The 22,305-nt window shown below is 38.9% G+C and overlaps 1 protein-coding gene across 1 annotated transcript in view; it reads right to left on the bottom strand.

Annotated features, from left to right (window-relative positions):
• sorcs3b (sortilin related VPS10 domain containing receptor 3b) overlaps positions 1-22,016 on the bottom strand; it is a 39,222-nt gene extending 17,206 nt beyond the window's left edge. The window contains exons 1-8 of the mRNA XM_068720939.1: positions 21,207-22,016; positions 8,827-8,894; positions 3,940-4,039; positions 3,599-3,757; positions 3,370-3,443; positions 2,481-2,545; positions 1,754-1,872; positions 37-126 (exon numbers count right to left, since the gene is read on the bottom strand). Coding sequence (XP_068577040.1) covers positions 37-126; positions 1,754-1,872; positions 2,481-2,545; positions 3,370-3,443; positions 3,599-3,757; positions 3,940-4,039; positions 8,827-8,894; positions 21,207-21,902 — 1,371 coding nt within the window. The 5' untranslated portion in view covers positions 21,903-22,016. The remainder of the gene's footprint in view (positions 1-36; positions 127-1,753; positions 1,873-2,480; positions 2,546-3,369; positions 3,444-3,598; positions 3,758-3,939; positions 4,040-8,826; positions 8,895-21,206) is intronic.
• Positions 22,017-22,305: the final 289 nt, after the last annotated feature.

The following is a 22,305-nucleotide window of genomic DNA, read 5'->3' on the forward strand; positions in this document are numbered from 1 at the left end:
ATTATCTGATAGTTATTTGGTTACTTTGTAGCTTACCTTTGGTAGACAATATTTAGGTAATTTCATCCGTTTGAAGGATTCTCTCATGTAGGAGACAAAGTAGCTGGCTCGTCCTGACTTGGTTACCTTTGCAATGGAGTCAAGAAAGCTTTGTCATACTTTAAATAGACCACATGTATATTTTTTTGTAGTTTTGCTTCCCCTAACACCTTGTTTTTCTCTATTTTATCTCAGCAACTCTTTTATTTGCATTCTGATCGATGCCATGAGTTTTTCCTATAGAGAGGACTTAGTAGACTGTCCAAAAATGAAAAAATGGGAAGGGAGGTTTTACACAAAACAAAGTCATATCCCAAATGTGAAATGAAAACATGAAGCTAAAACGTCTCCCGAATGAGGTGTATTAATTTGCAACACATGACTGACTTGATAAAATGTTTGCAATTTTACTCAACAGTGTCAAAAGCGGAGTAAAATGCACAAGAGAAATTATCATTATCTCAATTAGTCTAAAGCTAAGAAGCACTGAAAATTGTGTTGGCTTTATCTACAGTGTGTCTTGAAGATCTTAATGCACTTTCCCATCCACTAACAGGCAGGGTAACACTACTTGATTGCTTATTTTCTAATCAACTAGAAGGATGGTGTTTGTCCCCCAACACACTACATTAGGGCTCTAATGGAATAATCTATCGAAAATCAATGAGCTGCATTTTCCCAGGCCACATTTTTGAGGATGTTGCACTTGGCTGTTCCTTCTCTCCCAAGAGACTTTGGAGGTGTTGAAGACTGCTTATTTCGTTGTAGCCCAATCGATAACCTCATTACTCTTTGTCAAGTTAAATCCAACTGCCCCGAGCAATGAAAGTCACAAGAAAGTCATCTGTGCCACCACAGAGCCGCGCAGACACTCTCTGTGTCCAGTTATTTTCACCAGACATCTTCCTCACGTCTGCCTCTGCCTTGACGGTCAATCTCATCTCGGCTAAATGCAATTTGGGCATTTTATTGAATCACCATTTCTGAATCACGCTGTGATGTATTTTTTTCATACATTTTCATTCTTACATCACAGCCATTCCAATCAAGTCTGTGGATTAAGCGTGTTGAAAGTGAAACTGGGTCACCCTAAAGTATTGCTGCTGCTGCTGCAACATCATATCATATCAAAAAGATTAAATCTGTGGATGAATAAATTCAAATATGAACAGTAAACATTTAGGGGCGTTTATTCAAAATGGGAGAGTGCAGAATGATTTAGTACACACTGAGCCCTAGAAAACTATATCATTTGATTTCTGCATCAAGGCTGACCAGCAGAGAGAAAATGACTTTCCTGTGGATAAAAACCAATGACAGCGGAGGGCATTTGAAAATTAAATTTCTAATAATGACCCTGACTGCCGGTGTCTAATTGGAGTCAAAGTCAGAGTGAATGATAATAAGGTCACCAACCTGCCTATTCTAGTGATCTCAGTTCGCAAACACATTTTTCAGGCTTGGAGTATGTCTGTGCGTAAACGCAAACACTGAGCGTGCCTTCCCATGAACGAGACAAAACATAATCAAAACCCACATTGGGTAAGTGGGGAACAGGTGTGTTGGGGAAAGCCATTATGTGGGTTTTGATGGAGAAGAATGAACTGGATGCACAAAAGACCAAAATAAAAAACAAAAAACAAGAAAATCTAACTTCACAGAGACAGAATATAGCCCTTCAGTAAAAAGAAAATTAATCTATTACTACGCAAACCTGTGTGAAAACGTATTCATCCTGCACAACCAGTGAGTTGGTGTCTACATGTCCAGGAAAGAGGTACAGTCTATTGCCTTCTGTGCATCGTTGGGCTCTGCACTTCACATACTGGGCGCCTGGAGAGAGGTGAAAGGAAATCAATCAGAAGTAAATTACAAGCATTTACACCTCCAAACTGTACTTTGTATGCAGCCGCTATACAGAACGCATAGTCATAAGTTCACAGTTCTGAAACAACTTTAAGTTGGGTAACGGTAGAATAAATTAAGAAAAAATTCAACAACTAATACTACAGTAGGCAGTAGGACCTTTTGCAATTCAAAATCAGCTGAGATTCAAGACTAATGCAGTACTTGCGGTGTGTCACACTACAAAAAAAAATAATAATTCAGAGGCAGATTTTTTCACCACAGGAAGGGCTTTGAGTATATTTTCCAATGCAGGAAACCCCTATAATTGGTTTGACAGAATATATCATGCCGTTTAGAAGGGGGGAGTTGAGGTTTGTCTATGAGACACAGGGGATAGATTAAAGAGAAGAAACATCTATCAACCCACTAAAACTCTCCGTTTTTGTCAGGAGACACCTATTCTGCTTTACTAGACTTCAGGGGCCAATCTGAACAACAGAAAGGGTCTCATCTTCCCTGTGACCTCGCTCTAAATGAGAGGCAAAGGGTCCTGTGGGTGTTGCTACTGTAGCAGACTTGAGTGCAGCACTCACGGCCTTTTGCGATGCGCGTCTCGATGTGGACCACATCTGATTCTCTGTCCAGCCCCATTACCGCCCTTGAAAGAGCGTGAGGAGGAGAAGATAGAGAGGAGCAGAAAGAAGTGGAGATGAGGAAGGAAAGGGAAAATGAGATAAAAGAGGGGGAGGCCAGGTTGTGTATCAGCTGTAGATGGTCATTGCTATTCTGTAAAAACCTATAGAAAGATGTTTTTATCTCCTGTAAAACAGTCAGTCTCAATCTGCAGCCCCAGCTGCAATTAATCTCACTTCACCAAAGCCTCAACACAGGAAACAACAACAGACATCAGCTATTCCCAGAAATATCCACCATAGCAAATGTGTGTCGTTATGAAATTGTAGGTGACTGCAAAACCATTTTCAAAAATAACTATCTCCCATAATGTGCATAAAGGAATGGTTTTCAAGAGGACAAATAATGCATTGTTTCGGGTGCCGCTATTCCTGCTGCGCTGTTCTTATTTATCTAACGTCTCGCTGTTCATGCATGTGGAGAGGATGTCCTCCAACGAATGTCCTTTCTTTCACGGCAAAAAAAAACACTCTTGGGTTTGACACGTACCATGACAAACAAGGATAAACGGGCTCACATCAATATTCACTGGCTTGTGCTCGAGCAGTCGAGATTACTAAATGACAGCGACAACAAAAACAGCATGTCATGTTTGTGCTATGGAAAAAGAAGAACAATGTTCCTTCAGGTCTACGTGACGTGGATATAATAGTTTTATGCTTGACTGCCATGAAGATCTGTTTTTGACAAGAGGTCACTGAATCCTTCTGGCAGCACAGGGTCATGAACACTATAATTATGCAAATTACAATCAATCACTATACAAAAATAGGATCTACATAGTCATACCAGTAGAATCGGCCTGGCATCACGTTGTCGTGAATAAGCTGCCATTTCCTCCCAAAGTCCAGTGAACTGTACAGCTGCAAAATAAAATTAGGCCAATCTTCATCACACAGGTTTTAGGAGGAATATATTGTTAATGAGCAGGACAGCCATCATCACATCAACCAAAAAAAATCACATTAAAGAAAAAGAATCATAAATTATCTTCATTGTGCATTCAGTCAGAAGCTACCTTGCTGTCATGACTGTAAGCCAGTATCCAGTTCTCCTGTACAGGGTGGAAGAGCAGGCTCAGGATATTGAAGTTAATGGGATGTTTCTCAAAGCTTGCCCCTTCATCTGAACTGATGAGAACAGCGCTCTCTACCTCTGGGTCGCTAAGCATCATTATCTAAAGTACAGAGAACCAGAGAAGGGATATGGCATTAGAAGAGAGGGGGGGGGGGGGGGGGGGGGGGGGGGGAGAGACAGTGATACCGTCATTTGGCAGCAAATTTAAAAGAAACTGTAATTTGATATCAGGAATGACCTTGCGAGAGATCAGAGAGACAAAAGCAATAGGGAAATGCTGACCTTCTGTTTGTTGGTAGGGCAGACGTACAGGTAACTTAAAACTGTCCTTGAGCCCACTTTGTCGTTGAGTTTGGTGTAGGTGCTTCCATAATCAGAGGATCTGGACGTAAACAAAAACGACAAGTTGTATGTTTGAGGAAAAATTAGAGACCTTCCTGAGGCAGATTTCAAAACACCATAGCAGTGGTTTGGCATGTTTTAGACCATTAACTGCTAATCAGTTATACTGCGCGTGACTGCATCTCCATGGCATACCATACGTTTTTAGATGGATTTTCTACCTCTCAGACATCCAACTTGTCTAGCTTCATGCTAATGTCATTTTTGTTTTTGATGCTCTTATAAAGCACTTCTGCAATCCTCCAAGAAATGTGACATACTGAAAAGGCGTGCTGTCATTACTCCACCAGTATTCTGTTGTAGGTGCTCAAATGGGACTGAATGGGAAAAAATAACACGGAAAAAACACACTCCCTAATGGAAAAGTTTGCTCTTTCTTCAACCAACATATTTGAACACAGGGTGGCGGTTGAATAAAAACACAGCTTTCAAGTAGTCACTTACTGTTGCAAAGATACTATTTAACAGAAATTAAATTGATTAAATAAATAACAGCTGAAGGAGCCCTGTGGAGTTTTTGACAAGTGAGAAATGTTTTGATGAGTTTGTGGCCATTTTGTTTGTATGTTGTGCTCCGTTTCCAACCATTTTCAATGAAAGTAGCTAAAGTTTGCTCCAAAATTAGCTGGATGTTGCAAGATTATGACACAAACTAATTTGCATATATGTAACATCATTACTAAAGTATTTGCATACATTCAAAAAATAAAGTTATAAAAAAATGTCAAGCTAAACTTAACTGATGCTAACCTTAACATTAGCCATTATTATTGTTCAAGCTGCTATTACATCACCAATATGCATCCAAATCTACCTTTTATTTCAAAAGCTGTACATCTAGAATGTTGTATACATATAATAAATAGAGAGGACCTAAACTCTGCTTTTTGAGACAAAATACAAATTTGAGAAATAGCCAAGTAAATCATTTACAGCAAAAACAAAGCAGAAGGAGTTCCCGGACAAATAAGAGAGATTAAGGAGTGATTGTTGTACGCACTAATTTACATTCATGTTACGATCTGAATAGATTTGTTGCTGGTCACTTTTTTGCAAGTAACCAAATCTAGCGAGAAAGTTGCTAAGAATGTATTGGAAATGTATTCTGCACGCATGCTACAAAAGACATAAAGGAAGGTATAAGACTGTTAACTAATGAATTTAACAATGCAGGTTTCAAAATATCCAAATAAATCAAATTCGAAATGTTTTATTATGAAGGAAATGCATTCAACAGATTTGTTAGGCCTCAAACATACACACAATGAACATTACTGAATGTTTACATAATGATGTTTACGAGAAAACATCAAAGTACCTTTAGCATATTGTTTTTGGTTGTTGTTTTTTGTAATTGAATTAATGCATTAGTGCATAATAATCTGAAAACTCCCCCTTACCAATGCATTTAAAGGAAGCTCCGGAGTGTTGCAATTACTTTTTTTTGACAACCAAAATCAATAGGGAATATGGCTATCAAGACAATCACAATGCAAGTTTGGTAGCTTTCTGTATTAAAAAGGTTGACATATTCATTAGGCATTTCTTACTCGCAACTACAATACCATTCAGCAAACTAACTTTGACAAAGACATCATGTTAAATATCCACTTCACATGTGTCAAGGTGCAAGGTGAATTTCATGCTACAATGAAATGTAATGAAACCAGCGGTTGCCTGCAAGGTAGGAAATCAATTCATGGACCTCAGGTACGCTTTAAAAAACGGTCAGCAATAATGTACTCACCTGGCACTTTATTAAGTACACCTGTTCAACTGCTTGTTAAAGCAAATATCTAGTCACGTGGCAGCAACTCAATTTATACATGGTCAAAACGATCTGATGAAGTTCAAACCAACCATCTGAATGGGGAAGAGGCCAATTTCGTGATTTTTAACTTGGCATGGTTGTTGGTGCCAGATGGGCTGGTTTCAGTATTTCAGAATATGGTGAACTTCTGGGATTTTCACACACAACCATCTCTAGGGTTCAAAGAGAATGGTCCGAAAAAGACAAAAAAAATCATGTGAGCACCTTTCTGATGGCAGCGGTCAGAGGAGAATGGCCAGAGTGCTTTGAGCTGATAAAAAGGTAACAGAAACTCAAATAACCACTTGTCACAACTGAAGAAGAGTATCTTTGAATGCACAGCAGTTGAACCTTGAAGCAGATGGGTTACAGCAGCAGACTACCACACCGGTTTCCACTCTTGTCAGTTAACAGCAGGACACTGAGGTTACAATTGGCATGGGCTCTTCAAAATTGGACAATAGAAGATTGGAAAAAAGTTGCCTGGTCTGATGAGTCTCGATTCCTGACACATTGAGATGGGAGGGTCAGAATTTGACATGAACAACTTGAAAGCATGAATCCACCCTGCCTTGTATCAAAAGGTTCATGCTGGTGGTGGTGGTGTTACTGCCTGAGTATTAATGCTGACCATGTCCATCCCTTAAGTACCACAGTGTACCCATCTTCTGATGGCTACTTACAGCAGGATAACACATAATGTCACAAAGCTCAAATCGTCCCAAACTGGTTTCTAGAGGAGGAGTTTACTGTACTCGAGTCACCAGGTCTCAATCCAATAGAGCTCTTTTGGGATGTGGTGGAACGGGAGATTTGAATCAAAGCTGCAGCAACTGCATGATGCTCTCATGTCAATATGGTCCAACATCTCTGAGGAAAGTTTCCAGCACCTTGTTGTTGCCATGAAGAAAAAAGGCAATTCTCAAGGCAAAAAGGGGTCCAACCAGGAACCAGCAAAGTGTATCTAAGAAAGTGGCCGGTGAGTGCTAAGTGTATGTATTAAATGCAAATTGCAGTGGAAAGACAAAAACACCGAACATGAGCATAGTCCTTAAATATAACAACATTCTGAGCGATGAACACATTGTTATCTCACAGTAGATAGACCATTACTCTCCTTTCCTCCTTTGTAGATATTTGATAATTGAAGACAATGAGAAAGGAATTCAAAGACCAGTGGTGAAATCCTTTCATTCTGTTTTTTTTTTATCTTAAATTAGTGGCCTTTTGTTCTCTCTGTTTTCAACTAAATTAGATATTTAGTTTCATCCTCTTGTATTCACTTTTCTTTTCAGCAGGGGAAGCGTAATTGTAGTATTTCTGTTTCTATAGCGCAACAAAGTAGCACACAAAGCTGACAAATACAGATTTAAGTTAAAAAGAGAACAATAAATCAGAATAAATGACACAGCTCTTGGTCATTATTAATTAAATGGCCAGTTTTAAAATTAAATTAGACATTTAGGTCTGTCGCATCATGTGAAGGTACTTGTTCATCACAGATTTGCTTGTTCCTTACAATCCATGCATCCCATGACAAGGGTAGATGTGTTTGTCATCCCAATCTTCATATTTCTCCTCACCACAAACAGCCAATCCACACTCCCAGTTCTACCTGAGTGCTTCCAAATGTAATTTCACTGCATAATTGGATAGATACCCAGTGTCTGCTATCATTGTCTGTGCATTAATCTGAATCGTCCTATTTGGTGTTGACATTGTTTACAAAGACTTACCCCTCAAACTCATTTGTGTTTGTGTTTAAGGACTCCTTTCAGTTGGCATATCTGTCTTTGATTGAGGCTGTGGAAGAAAGCCTTTTAAATGATGTTATTACATTGTGACGTTTCTTTAGCAGAAAGGGTAGCCATCTAAAAACACAAAAAGGACTTGATGTGTGTTCAGAAAGTCTCTGCAAGTCACCATTGATCTGCACATTGCATTCTGCCACCAAGAGTGGCCCGGAGCTGTAGTCATAAATCATTTATTGTGTTATCAAAGAAATCATTTACTCCAGTTTCTTCTCATAACATTCAAATCTCTGTTTTTCTAATACCCATACTAAGAGCCTTCGTGCACCCCCTGAGGTACACTCTAATTTACTCGTGGTGCTATTGTTAAGCAGACACCTTGATGATGGAAGACCTCCTGTACACAATATGGGATTTCAAAATGTGTCAAGTCGGGTGTAAATCTTAGCGGCGCCTCTGGTGAAACAGATATTAATTTGAAACTCTATGCTTGGCAGACTGATGGTCTCTTTTTCACATGTATTTCAGTCTGAAATGAGTTCTCTGCAGGCTATGGGAGAGGTGAGAAAAAAGCCATATCAGATTGGTGGATTGGCCTCTGTGGTATAATCCTTAATGAATTCCATTCTTATTTATGATCCGATAGGGCACTGTAACTCACCTCTCAATACATACTGAATGGAATTACTATGGCTATACAGTAGCAATTGCATGTCAATTGCTTATGAAACAAAAGGTTACGGATAACAATCAATCAAAAAACTCTATCAGGAAGTTTCTAGGTCAGAGGAAAAGGGACATAAACAAAGAATCCTTCAGATAAGTGTTCCGATTTATCTTTTAAAAATAGCCTTTCAAAAATGTTCTTTGTTGATGATGGACAGAAAATAGGTTGGGCCTTTCTTTAAAAGATTATTTTTTATAAGACCGAAGGAAGCAAAGAGAAGATGCTTCATTCTGAACTACTTCAGATTGCTTTATTAAAACAAACTTCATATTGGCTTCCAGTGTAACTTGATTGTTCATATCCTAGCAAGTGTGAACACTATAAATCACACTTACACTACACTGCACTCTCTATGAATATATTATCCTTATTGTTTTTAGGGCTGTGCTTTTGCATTTTCATAAAATACTTGCAATGATGCCATAACCTTTGTATTTAGATAGAAGGGGGGAAATAGCAATGATTAAAAACAAACTTACCTCCAGAGTGAGCTCTCAGTAACAGCGCCCAGGTTGAAATCATACAGCTTCGTCAAGATCAGGATCACCTACAACATAACAGTAACAGATATGCTTAATTACATGCCAGGGTCTGCACTAAAAATCTTTTGCATACGTTCCTCATTACCTGTCTACACCTAATGGTGTGGAATGAATACAACATGTCTGCTAAATCCCTTTATTAACAAATATCAGCCCCATACAGTATGTTATCCAGTATGACAAGTGATCCTCGTGTTGTCAGGAGATGTCAGTCTGCTGGTGACAGGATCTGAAGAAAAAATCCATGTGGGCTGTCAAGAATTGTGTCTGTATCTCATGTGGAATAATACCTACATAACAGCAAAATCTGAACATAATTGTTCACTGAACAATGAAAAGATATGCAGTCACTGGCTGCAGAGCACAACCCTCTCCCCTTCTGCTTGCTTTTACCTTAAAAATAGTAAAGTAGTTGCAAAAGCACCAACAAATGTTGACCTCAAATGTTGTTGGAAGATGTTATGTCACTTATTTTACTCATTGGAAGACATCCAGTTGCAGTCTTGGCTAAATGCTTTTGCTTGTTCTCTCAGGATGGTTGGACAATGTGTTTCTGGGGGAAACCAAAATGTGGCCCATAAAAGCCTGCCAAGGCACAGAGGGCAGAGTGAAATGGTGTGCAAACGAATTATTGTCACTCCAATGGCATTATAAATGACTTCCCATGGGGACGCTCATAACTCAGAATAGAAAGGGGGGTTGCAATAGAGAGTTTAGGACAGGGCATGGAGGGCGGAAGAAGGAATGGTAGATAATAACAATCAAGGAGCAGGAACATGGCATAATATGACGAATTTTGAAAAGGCCTGAAAGATATGTCAAAAGCTCAATTACAGTGAGTTTAAACACATTAACCTTATGGGACCCACGGAACGAGTCATTAAACCGAGAAAAGTCACACAAGACTCAGCGGAACAAAGACATGCCTCTAAGCCTGCTTTGAAAATGTTAAAAAACCAATTGACCCACAATTTAGCCATCAACGGCTACTGTGCATGGCTGGGGACTATCTGTATTACAGGTTAATTAACCAATCACACAGAGAGATAAGCATTTGCATAACTAAATGCACCATGTCTGCAAGGTCCAACGCTGGAGTCTGAATCAATTTGGAGTACAGACTTAGTTAAGTGGCTGTGATGTTAGGCCTAATTGCCTGCTTTGAAAAATAGATACGAGAGAAAAACTCTGCCAAACTGTTGATCGTTTGTCTCTTCAGTACTCTTTTGCTAACAACAATGAGTCTGTGCCATGGGACATTATAAATACTACGAGGTAAATTGAATCTGGAATTGATTTCATCAGTGTCAAACTAGAGGCGATTCATTCCCAACCAAAGGGATTCAAATATCCAGCACAGCAAATTAACTGAGTGAACAACGAATAGATGTTCACAGTTTTATGGGTTTCAATCACTTGCACCATCTTGCACATGGATCCAATTTAATCAAATGCTCACGAATTTAGTTGAGGATGTAAAACAGAGTCTAAAAATAGCCCGAAATGGCACCGCTTGATGACAAAAAGCCTCTCAGCACCCAAGCTGTCATTAGGAGCTCTGTCTTAAATGTTGTCAACGTGTTTGTGCTGTCTGCTCATTAACAAAAGCTGACCCATTGAAATGGGTCACTGGAGATCTACCTCAGGGACCAAAAGACTAGTGAGGCAGATGACTGTTTGGTTGATTTGTCCCTAAGTAGACACATCAAGAGTACATCGCTGGAGACTGTGTGTTCCCATGTCTTCAACACTATTGATAGCTGTGTATCTGTGGCTTAAGTCAATAGGGAGCAATTACTTTACATGCAAATGCCGAGGGACGGAATAGGACTTGCTCATCAGATGTGTGATTTAAAGGAATACTTCACCCACAAAATGACCATTTGTATATCAAGTACTCACCGTTTAAATCCTTGAAAGACTGTTAATCTTGCATGCTTCAACAAAGAATCCAAAACAAAGAGAAAATTCTTGAGGAATTGAAATGGCGTCCACATATAACAACAGCAAAAGTTATATCATAACATCCGTTTACAAACTCCCACACAACTCATGCAGTATAATCCAAGCCTCATTTGTCCAGTCGCATACGCACAACTTCCCAAACACACGCATCTTCCCTAAAACCTTACAATTTAAAACACTTCGGACTTGCACGGACGAGAAGCGTGAGACTTTCTATGCAGCATTACAAGTGTTTTAAATAGTAATGTTGTAGCGTGAAGAAAATACATGAAGTAGTGAGTAGGGCATACATGAGAATTGGATTATACTACAACAAGTTGTAAAGTTTGTAAACACATTTTAATATAGTTCTGCTGTTGTTAAACACAGCCAGTTATTATAATTCATGAAGACTTTTCTCAGTTTTTTGATTCACAGTGGATGAATGCGAGAAAATCAGTTTTCTTCATAAATTCAAGGTAACAAGCCGTGAGGAAATGATATTCAAATGGTCATTTTGTGGTTGAAAAATTCCTTCGAAGAAACTACGAAGAGCTGACAAATGAAGAAGCATTAAAAGCAAATTTGAAGAGTTTATGGTGTAGCCCTGCTTTTATGTAAATACTGGGAGCAAACAAACACAAAATGGCTTCCAGAATTATTTGAGCCTTCTAGGTAAATACAATTTTCCATGCGTATCATCGCTCACTTGCATACATGAAATTAAGTAAGGACCCTGGAAGGCCAAAAGCAGTGCATTTATTCATGTTTATGTTTTATTGATGTGAGCAAAGAGAGCTTTGCCCCAGGAAAGTCAACCAATCATTTTTCAGATTGGCTCTCTCCCTCCGAGGAGTTGGGTTTAGTCATCCTTTTATCCTAACGTTCTATTCTTGTCGCTTTCTTTCCCTTCTTTGCTTCCTTTTTTTTCTGTCATTCTTTCAATCTTTCTGTCTTGGTTTTTTTTTTTTTTCTTCCTTTTAAAAACAGGCTCTCCAGGTTCTTTCTTTTGCTGTGTATTTTTTTAGTTTCTGTTCTCCAGCTTCATTTCACCTGCACATAGAGTAGACAGAAAACATTAAAGGCACAGTCAGGAGCTCTTTGGCCATGCAAAGGTATTAACTCTTTCTCTCTCAAATTTGCTTCAGTGGCACGTGAGAGGCATCTCAACACCATGTTGGTGAGCAGAGGATTTTCTACACAGCTCGCTATTTTAGCCATGAATCATCTCTGTGTACTGTCCGGCAATATGGCTATCAATAAAATGAAATAGACTGTTGCAGCACATCAGTGCAGCTTTATTGTGCTTTCTAACACCACGCTCCAAATGGAACCTGTTGCCCCCAGTAAAGCATCATTAAGACAGCACCCGTCAAAAAACATTTCTGTTTAATTGGGTAGTCAAGGGAAGAAAGGGACTCTTACTGAAAAGAAAATCACACCTCCAGATTGTTGTTTCTTTCCTTCTCAGGAGTAACACACAACGGGATGTAGGAGAAATCTTTAGAAATGTAAGAAATGCAGCCACTTTCATGTAGATCTGGTAGTGTTTTTGAACCTAGCCGGAGGGGCCAACTGAAAGATCCAAATTAATTTCCAAGGGACCCCCAAAGTTGATAACAGTGAGTGATGTAAGGCTCTTTGTAATAACACGGCTAAAGGCTCATGCTCAGAGAAGCATTGACACATATATCCATTTTATTTACCCTTACTATCTCGGGAAAAGTTCACCACTGAAATGACACACATTTACATTCTCATGAATACACAAAATCTTTTGTATATTGTACTACGGGGAAAACACATCCATACACAGAGCCATCTCACAGGAGTAACCCTTGTCTATTTACCTCCTCTGAGTGTAACCAAAACATCAAAATGCCTGACAACTCACTGAAATGTGTCAACCCTAATTAAATCATGTCTTAAATATAAGCTTTTATAAGCTGGCGTTTAACCAAATATGCCATCTTTCTCTGTCAGCTGTCTGGGGGTCAGTTTTTGATAAAACAGAGTAAAGGTGTGTAATTCAAAACATTGAATTAAAACATAATCTGACAAACCTTGAGAGCAGACACTCTTTTATTTACCTGGAGTGTGTGTTGGTGCATGTGTGTATATTTTTGTGCAATTTTGTGTTTTTCTATTTTTAAACTATTTTTTATCATTTATAATAATTTATGATAATAATAACTTTATTTAACCAGAAAAGTGCCTCACTGAGACAAAAAAAAAAAGTGCAACATGGCAACAATAGCAGCAGCGGCACACAGTACATACAAAATACAAGTTACACAACTTGTAACATAGACCAAAGCAAGACCGATACATAAGCCAATATTAGCATACAACAGATATATCGGTAAGGTGTATATGTTAAATCGATAAGTAACATGAAATTGTAGTACAGAAATGTCAAATTACGTTTGAGCTAATTTAGATGTCCACCCGAAAGCACTGACAAGTTAATTTCTACACTTCTAAATTATCCTGTTTACTGTGTATTGTGCATACAATTTTTAATGCCATAATTCACATTTCTATATTATAATGTGGTCAAAAATATCAGTTATTGCGACTTATAAAAATGAATCAAACGGATCCGTATCAAGGTTGTTTATATTGTGCGTGTGTGTGTGTGTTTGTGTGTGTGTGTCTGTGTTTATGTTTAAAAAGATTTCCCATATACCATCGTTTTTTGTTTGTTTTAACTAACAAATATCTGTAACTATATCTGCCTCAGAAATTCATTGTCAGTCGGGCTATAACACAGACGGGAAGGTAATCAAAAAAAATGAGATCAGATTGAAAAGGAAATGTAAAACTAATTAAATGACAGCAGTCAATACAATTGTTAAGACATAATCATAAAAGCACAGATGATCACAATCGATCCTAAGAGTCCTACAGACTTTTAAAAAAATACACAAAGGCTGTTTTTGAGTGCAAATGGAGTCTGTAATAGGCTAGTCTGGGGTGATGCTCAGCTTTTACATATTTTTTTATATACCTGTGTCATTGCATAGATTACCCCAAAATTGACTCTATTTTGCCATTTCGCCATTACTACTTTAGAAGCAGAATAATTAATCTGGACGAGGAAGCACGGTCAAAAACATAGATGGAAGAGTAAAGTCTACCAAATAATGCAGATCCATGGGGGCCCCCTAACACATCCTGGTCATTATCAGACACCACAGCTGGCATATCGATGTGAGAGGAGCAGGCTTGAACTCCTTTGTTCAACTCACTACACTGCATTTCACTGGCCTGTTGCAATTCTGAGGACACAAAAATAAAACCTGTTTCATGTGTTGTTAAGCTCATTACATTCCCAACTCCATTAAGAGAAATCAAACAGAAACAGTGTGCAACAAAGAGTCGTTTGAGTAATTTGACAAACACTGTTTTTTTTAAGTCAAATAGCTAATCAACATCCTAGATCTTGCACAGTGAGTGTGTTATCACTTTTCTTGTGATATGAGGGGAAAAGAACACAAGAAAGAATATCATTTTAGGGCCTTTGTTGAGACAAAAACACACTTAAAAAACTACTCGTGTTGAAAGTAATTGGTGTATCAAAATTAGCTCAAAACTTAAGTGTCACAACACATCCAACTCCAAAGACATAAATTGTAAATTCCTTTTGTGTCTCTTAAGATTAAAGATTAATATATTCATGCATCCATTAGAAATTATCTGATGCAAACACCTGCAGAGAAAAGAAATACAGTATTAGTTGCAAATTTGCATAAATTTCTTTAAGGCTTGACAGCGACGAGGGCAAAATCAAGAGCAACTGCAAGAGGGTGGAGGGATATAAACACAACATCTTGATTGTGGCTCAGTGACGATGCCTCCAAAGTAGAGCACTTAGCAGAAAAGACAAGCGTCTTTCAAGAGAAATGGTGCGGTCGAAGAGAGGCCTTACTCTGTCCTCATCTTATCTGTGGACCAAATTGATTGTTTGTACTTTTGTGGGCGAAAACATACTCTGGGGATGCTGCTTTCATCAAGTGAACGCAAAATGTCCCTTGTGCATTAGTGTGCTGTCTGTATGTTTGCTTATCCTCCTGACTCCTGAGCTCCGGTTATATAGCCCTAATGCAAGTTTCAGCAATCAATTCAATCCACTATGGGGGGAAATTAATGAAATGGGCTGAATGGAAAAGGGATTCACTTTTAGCATAGCTCTATTGTGAGAAGATGTTTTGTGCATGTTATGTCTCTTTGCTGTTTTTGCTATTAGTGGGACACGAGTACAAAGTAAATGAAGTATGTTTAATGGACTAAGTATAGAAATATACGCCAAGTTTTTTTTATTCTTTGTGTTTTAATGTTGACGTTACGGCACAATACACTGTGGTTTATAAAAAAGGTGAAAAACAAGGAACACAGTGTTCAAGGACAAATGTGATGGCAATTTTAGAAGTCATTTAAATGTTTTGACACATTTGACAAAGTTTTAGTCACATCCCGTGCAATTTCAAATTAATTTGATGCATTGTAAGCGGCGTGGAGAGACAAAAACACAACATTAGCATTTTACTCTTAAAGGTTTTTTTGTTCTGTGGCACTCTTGTTTGCTCATATTTATTGTTCAGCAGATGAAGGTAAAGTAGCATGACTACACTTCCTTTTGTGTGTAATCCTGTTATTCATTAGGCCATGGAATACAACAGAAATTGGAAATTTACCAGTGCGAAATATGTTAATATAAAATCTTTGGAAAATGAACAGATTTTTGATCAATTTGAACACTAGTTAGCTTTTACTTTGAGCAACTTTACAACTTGCAGGCATTTCCTTCAGTCTCTTATATTCTTTCACAGATTTGGCTCATAATGGCCTGGCTTCTGCCAGTGGGGGTCTGAGCTGGAGCCAAAGGCGGTAGTGGGTCCAAATTGAGGTTTTGGAAGAGAGAAGCACTCCACCTTAAAAGACCCCCTTCATTGCAAAAAGTGCAGTGAGACTGAGATCATGAGCTAAATGTGTCCCACAATTCCTTGTTTTGTCTTCCCACCCTCCCACCACTGATTTGCATTTTTCATAATATGTAGAGTTAGAGACTGCCTTCTCTTTAAGGTCAAGTCAAAATTCAGATTTGCGTTTCTATAAATCCTAAAAGTAAGATCATATGCAGCTTATTTGTTTGACCAGCTACATTTAGAGGAACATAAATGCTGCCAGGATTCTGTTCAGTAGGAACGTCTTTTCCAGGCAACAAACTATGTTCTTGGGCTGAATTAAAGTGACAGGAAGGTGGTGAAGTTAGAGGGCATCAGTGATGCCAAACTGGTATTCATGTTAATGTTAATGAAGTTAAAGTGACATGTTTACTTTATTTAACCAATACCACCACCATTAGGTGTTTTGAGTGCAAAAATATAACCATTCAAAAGTTGGCTCAGGCTATGATCGCAATTGTAGAAACATAATTTAAAAATGTTATCAGTGAACATTTTGCAGATACGTTCAATATTAACATTTTCTAATATATATTCAGATTTTAACTCTAAGTCATTTTTTATTTATTTTTTTCATTTCAGAGGATTTGTTCCAGGATACCAATTGAGTGAGTAGGCCATTTTGTAAATGTGTAATTTTGTGTTTGGAAGTTTTCCATCATCTCCATTGATTGCTCAGTGTGTGTGTGTGTGTGTGTGTGTGTGTGTGTGTGTGTGTGTGTGTGTGTGTGTGTGTGTGTGGTGCTTTAGGTTGATTATTTTCTATCCCACTAGATTGGAAAAAACATTTCTCTGAGCAATCCCTGTAATATTTAAATATATTAGTAAATGCTGTGGCTTGAGGCAAAATGCTGCTTCAAGGCCCTGCAAATCTCAAGGTTTAATGTTACCAAACTTAGTTCACCTCATATAAGAAGCAATGATACTGAAGAACAGGACAAAATCAGTCAGGTCCTTTAAGCATAAAAACGTATTCCATTAAGTGCCGTAGTTTGTGTTAACTCTATCTCTGTGATGATTAATAAAGAGGTCATCACCCGATTTGAATTTGAAATTTGTGATTTTCCCAATCAGAAAATGCATAAATTTGTTTTCATAACCTAATCACAGTTAAAGTATGTGTCTACCACACTGCAACAGTTATTAAAGTAATTAATCAAATGCAAACCTGTCGAATATGATTCTGCACCCGCTTTGTCACTTTGATTAAAATTGAAATAAGTGTGTGCATGTGTGTGCGCGTGTGTGTGTGTGTGTGTGTGTGTGTGTGTGTGTGTGTGTGTGTGTGTGTGTGTGTGTGTGTGTGTGTGTTAAACAGAGAGAGAGAGAGGCTGAGACTGATAGGGAGGCAGATAGGAATCAAGCAACGACAGTGCGCTTGAACATACTGGTCGCAGGCCTTTATATTTGCTGTTTAAAAAGCACTTTGTGAGCCAAAAGTACAGTCTAAGTGCTGAGAGCCTATGTTGATGTGATGCATTACGGTCCCCAAGCACAAATGATTCATGAAAAAAAGGGGCAGACATGCATGTCATTTGAGTTGTAAAAAACTGTATTTTTCACCGAATTACTTCTATTGAAAGGGGGGAAATTGTATCCTGTGTGCCGTAAAATAACACTGAAACAAAAAAACATGTAACATTTTGTATTTCTTTCAGCCATTTTTTTTAAATGTACCACCCAGGCTCCTGAGAAATTGTTTTTGCGGTTCTAACCAGCAGTCTATCTCTTACATAGCACGTAGGATTGCTGCCGTTTCTATCAGCATCTTACAATCACATCAGTGGAGAGTGCACCCCTAAAGGCTTGAGACGGGCTGGATTAATGAACAGACTTATGGTGCTGACACCCCAAGGGGGACAAGCAGGTGGAGGATGAAAATGGCTAGTCAAAGTTTTTTTTACCATTGTTTTATTTCTTTCCATTGGCTACCACTTTAAAATCCATATCTGGTAAAAAATTAGACACTTGACAGACCATAAGTTGAATTAGATGCTGTGTTAACAATACTATACAAAACAAGCTTATCTGAAATATAGACATGTTTAAATGCTGAGGTGCTGCACAAGGAAAACGATTTGCAATGACATCTCAAAATGTCCTCAAACGTAGTATTGATAATATCCCCTAAGCTAGCAACCAGGGGGCCAGAGGAAGATGAAAAGTGCATAAATAAAAAGTTTGACCAGGTCACATATCAGCACCCTTTGACAGAACACCATGTGTTTAAAAAGTGATTTTACTCCAAACTATAACTGCAAAACCAGGAAAATGTGGTTGTGTGTGTAGAATATGAAAGCGAAACGTGGAACATTATCAGAAAAACAAAACCACATTGAAATGTTTCCCTTTGTTGTATCTGAAGACCTCAGAGTCAGCTTTTTAATGCACTTTTCATCATCCTGTAAGACCCACAAACTGGTCAAATGCCTTTGTGAATTGGGAACCCATTCCATTTGATTTTATGGATCAAGGAGTTTCTATGCAACCAGCTCTGGCATGTTAAATGGAATGGCTGTCTATCTAATGAACCGGTTTTAAACACAAGTGTCCCCCAGGGCCGTGCCATTTCCTTTTTTTTTTATATTGTCTATTTATACCGTTGAGATTATGTGCAACAATAACCGCTTCGTTCTGATTAAGCATGCGGACAACGCGGCCCAGGAGGCCTGTCTGATTCGCATTCAGTCGCATCAGAAAAAGACGAAAAGATTTTACAGAGCTGACGGACTGGTTTGGCCCTCGCCACCTCAGACAAAACATTACAAATAAACAACAAGATTGAACCCTAAGCCAAGAAGAACAGCTGGCATCATCAATGTCCAGCTCCTTCCAGAGCAAGTTTCTAGTAACAGACCACTGAGGATGATCAGACCCATATACTCATTATAGGTGGACTTTATTTACACCAACATTCAGTATCATTTCAGCAGCAGAAGCTCAAGGGACGTGATGTCAATAAAGACGCTCAATAGCTGCCTTCAACTTCAACACAGTGTCCTAGTTTGGTCAGCTGTCTGTGAGGAGCTTGCAAAAATGGTCAATCAGGAGCCTAAAATCATTTGGCTGCCAATAACTCACTGATCACCAGCTGGCTTGCACACTAAGACTTTTGCCTTCAGGGAGGTAGCAGGGGGGACTCTGCATCCCTTGAGAGTAGGATGTGCTGCAAAGGCTGCTTAGAAAAATAACCAACATCGTATCACAGCTTGAACACTCATGTGAGGCAAAAAGACTGAAATATTGATTTACCATATAGTGCATCCCACGCCAAGTGTATTTATCTGTATTTTTTAATTGGTTTCATTTCCACTTTTGCTCGTATTTATGGCACACGTCATTACAAATCATGAATCTTTATATCCCCATCCCCATTCACATTCAGGGCAGATTTTAAAAGTGAGAAACATGCAGTCAATCAATACTACATGTAGTTAAGAAGCATCCATTTAAAAGGGAATTTGTGCGGTATATGTTTTATCCCCATGGTCGAGTCCAATCAATGTTATCTCTCTTAAAGTCAGAGACCGTAGAGCTATGACTCCAGGCTTTGATGTCTCAGACAATCACAGAAATCAAATAATAGGGCTGATTCGTGGACAGATTTTAGGTTTTATACGATGAAATTCTTCAACTAATCTGAACTGTAAAGATCCCCCCCCCCCCCCTCACCATCACCTTCTACATCTTTCTCATTTCACTCCCTGTGGGATTTTACTTCTTAGCCAGATCACAGGCAAAGTCTTGAATTGAATATTTGATAGAGCTACCCTAGACCACAGGAATGAAGTAATTTTCCTTCAAATGTCCCTTTTAGATTGGATTTATTATCAGTCATTTACATCTATTATAGTCTGAGCTCTAACACCCTGTCATAAAATGCCATCAATTTAAACTCTGCAGTTCCACTCATACTTTTTGAACCCCAGACAGGGGTTCAGACTGTATAAATCTCAAATGTTGACTGGCTGCAGTGACAAGCCCATCAGTGATGATCCAGTGAACAGTGTCCTGCAGTATGAAAGGCCATCGTTGGTGAAGACATCTCAAACCAACAACATATTTCACAATACAGCCCACAAATCTGATTTTACAAGATGTATTTCTGGTATATTTCCATAGAGACTGTCCACAGCAATGCATCAATGTGGCAAAAGTCTGCAATGCTTCTAACGTTATGTCATATGTTACCAAAATGAACCAGATGAAATACATGCAGATGTTGAAATGAGCCATTCTATTAAATATATCTCTATTGTTGAATATTGTATGGATATTTACAGAGGTTCTGGGACACAAATCTTCTGATTAATGTTGCTGGCACACCCCCGTTTGCCCAGCAAACTGAAGTGATCTGAATTACCTGCAGTAAAAGAAATGAGAGTAGTCCCTTTGTTTTGTATAAGGCTGTTTATAATTGTTAGATCCTTGTACTTGATAAATGCTGGAGCTTGCAAACAGTTTTGCATGCTGCATGAGATAAAATCTCCATGGCTTTGTCTTTGTGATGGTAAAATGGTGTGTGTGTGTGTGTGTGTGTGTGTGTGTGTGTGTGTGTGTGTGTGTGTGTGTGTGTGTGTGTGTCTGTGTGTGTCTGTGTGAGGATGGGGGGTGGTCTGGGTGGTTGCTGCAGTGTCTTGTAGTTCATTTAAGCTGTGCATATTTCCATCAACCTGTTTTGAAGTGTAAAGCTTGGCAACTTTTCAACAACAAAACATATTGCAATGCTGTATTTATCCAGGCAATTAGACAACTGCCAACAAAGTGTGAGTCAAATGTCAACAACAAAAGCCTGGTTCATTTGCCAGAAGGTCATACTGTGTCTCATCAGCGTCACATTAAGGTTGGTTGGACACAATCCTTATTAGTAGCTACTGCACCTTCCTGAGAGACATTACTTGATTATTTCATAAATAATGAATGTATTGTGATTGCTGTCAAAATACCTGCCCCTTCACATAGCTCAGAGGCAGGTAAATGTACCTGCGAGGTTAACTGTTAATTTAAAGTTCAGGTGACAAACACGTTGTTAAAACGCAGGTTTGAAAAAGCAAGAGGGAATCCTGCAGGTCATATCCATCAGGCGCGCAATCCGCTTACAGTCATAACCTAAATGTAGAAATAACAAAACAAAAAAAACTTGACCATGCATGTAAATAGAGAACATGTACTGGTCAATTCAAGACTATGTTAGAATGAAATAATTAGTTTGGAGGTAGAAATTATCCTCGTGCGCGCAGAAACGGCTGTGCGTAAAAATGTGGCAAATGCATGTAAATCTATTTAAAAAAGGTTCAGAATTTGAATTTCAGATATATTTGCATTGTAATAAGTGTGTTGGAAAATAGCGTGTTCTCTAAAGCAGTTATGATATTATGAAGTGTTTTTTGTAAAACTGAAACTCACGCTGCTGTTGTGTCCGGACCAGTGCACCATCGCCTGGTTGTGCGCCGAGTCTCCCGATAGAGCAAAAGTAGAAGTGTCCAGGTGCGGCTCACTTTGCCTCGGGTTAGAGCCTCTAGCTTCCTCCCCTGGGCGTCGGTACTCGGGTCTGGAGTTGGAAACACCTTGGACAGTCTCCACAAACCTCTCTCTTGACTGAGCTTCTCCACTTGTACTCCTATCCACATTGTCGGTGTATGTTGTACGCACACTCCTTTTTGCCCTCTTTTTTATCTCAGAAAATGTGTTTTCTAACAATATATTCGTTGCAGGTCGCCCATAGTTGTCCTCGGATATGTTATCGCACTTTTTACCTGGTATTCTTAGACGGTTGTGACAGTTTGGTGCCGTTTTGTTGCCGATCAGCGACTCGTCTCCAAGTCCACTCCGTGTTTCATTGCCTTCTTGCTTTCCATTGTTCGGTTTCAAAGCAACGGCTGCTTCCGATTCAGAAGCGATGAAAACTTTTGCGCTATTTTCGACTTTAACCTCCGTTGATTTTCGGGTTGTACGTGCCTCCAGCGGTGTTACCTCCAGGCGATACAATCTGTAATTTGCTCTTGGAGAACTTACTTCCGCTTGAGCCAGAAACTTGGGGTGAAAGGAGTACAGCAACACGAAAGCCAAGAGGGAAAAACTCAGAAATGACCACAGTCCCATTGTGTTTTTCCAAAGTGATAGTCTACCAGCGGGGATAAGATAGGTAAAGCAACTTCTAAAACATTCAGGGTATCATCTTTACGAGCAAGAAGCCATTCAGCAGACCCGCTCACGTCCAGGAATTTGTCAAAGTGAGGGACCAGTTGGGGAGGTGCTGCGCATCAGGCAAACGCGCCGACAGAGAGTGACTGCAGAAACGATTTGAGCTCATTGTTCATGGGGATATTTAGGGAGAAAAGGCTTTATAATTATGCAATTTTAAAATTATTCCACTATTTTATTTTTCGTCTGGGTCGGCAGAGTTTTTTTATTTTGCATCGTTTTAGATTCTATTTATGTAAACCTATTAAAGTTATCCGAAACAGCACGTTATTGACTCGGAGCGGTTGACAGGAAAAGTAAT

This window comes from Cebidichthys violaceus, unplaced genomic scaffold (assembly GCF_023349555.1).
Source record: "Cebidichthys violaceus isolate CVI_PGR_0920_01 unplaced genomic scaffold, fCebVio1.0.p SCAF_10, whole genome shotgun sequence".
In the NCBI taxonomy this organism is placed as follows: Eukaryota; Metazoa; Chordata; class Actinopteri; order Perciformes; family Stichaeidae; genus Cebidichthys; species Cebidichthys violaceus.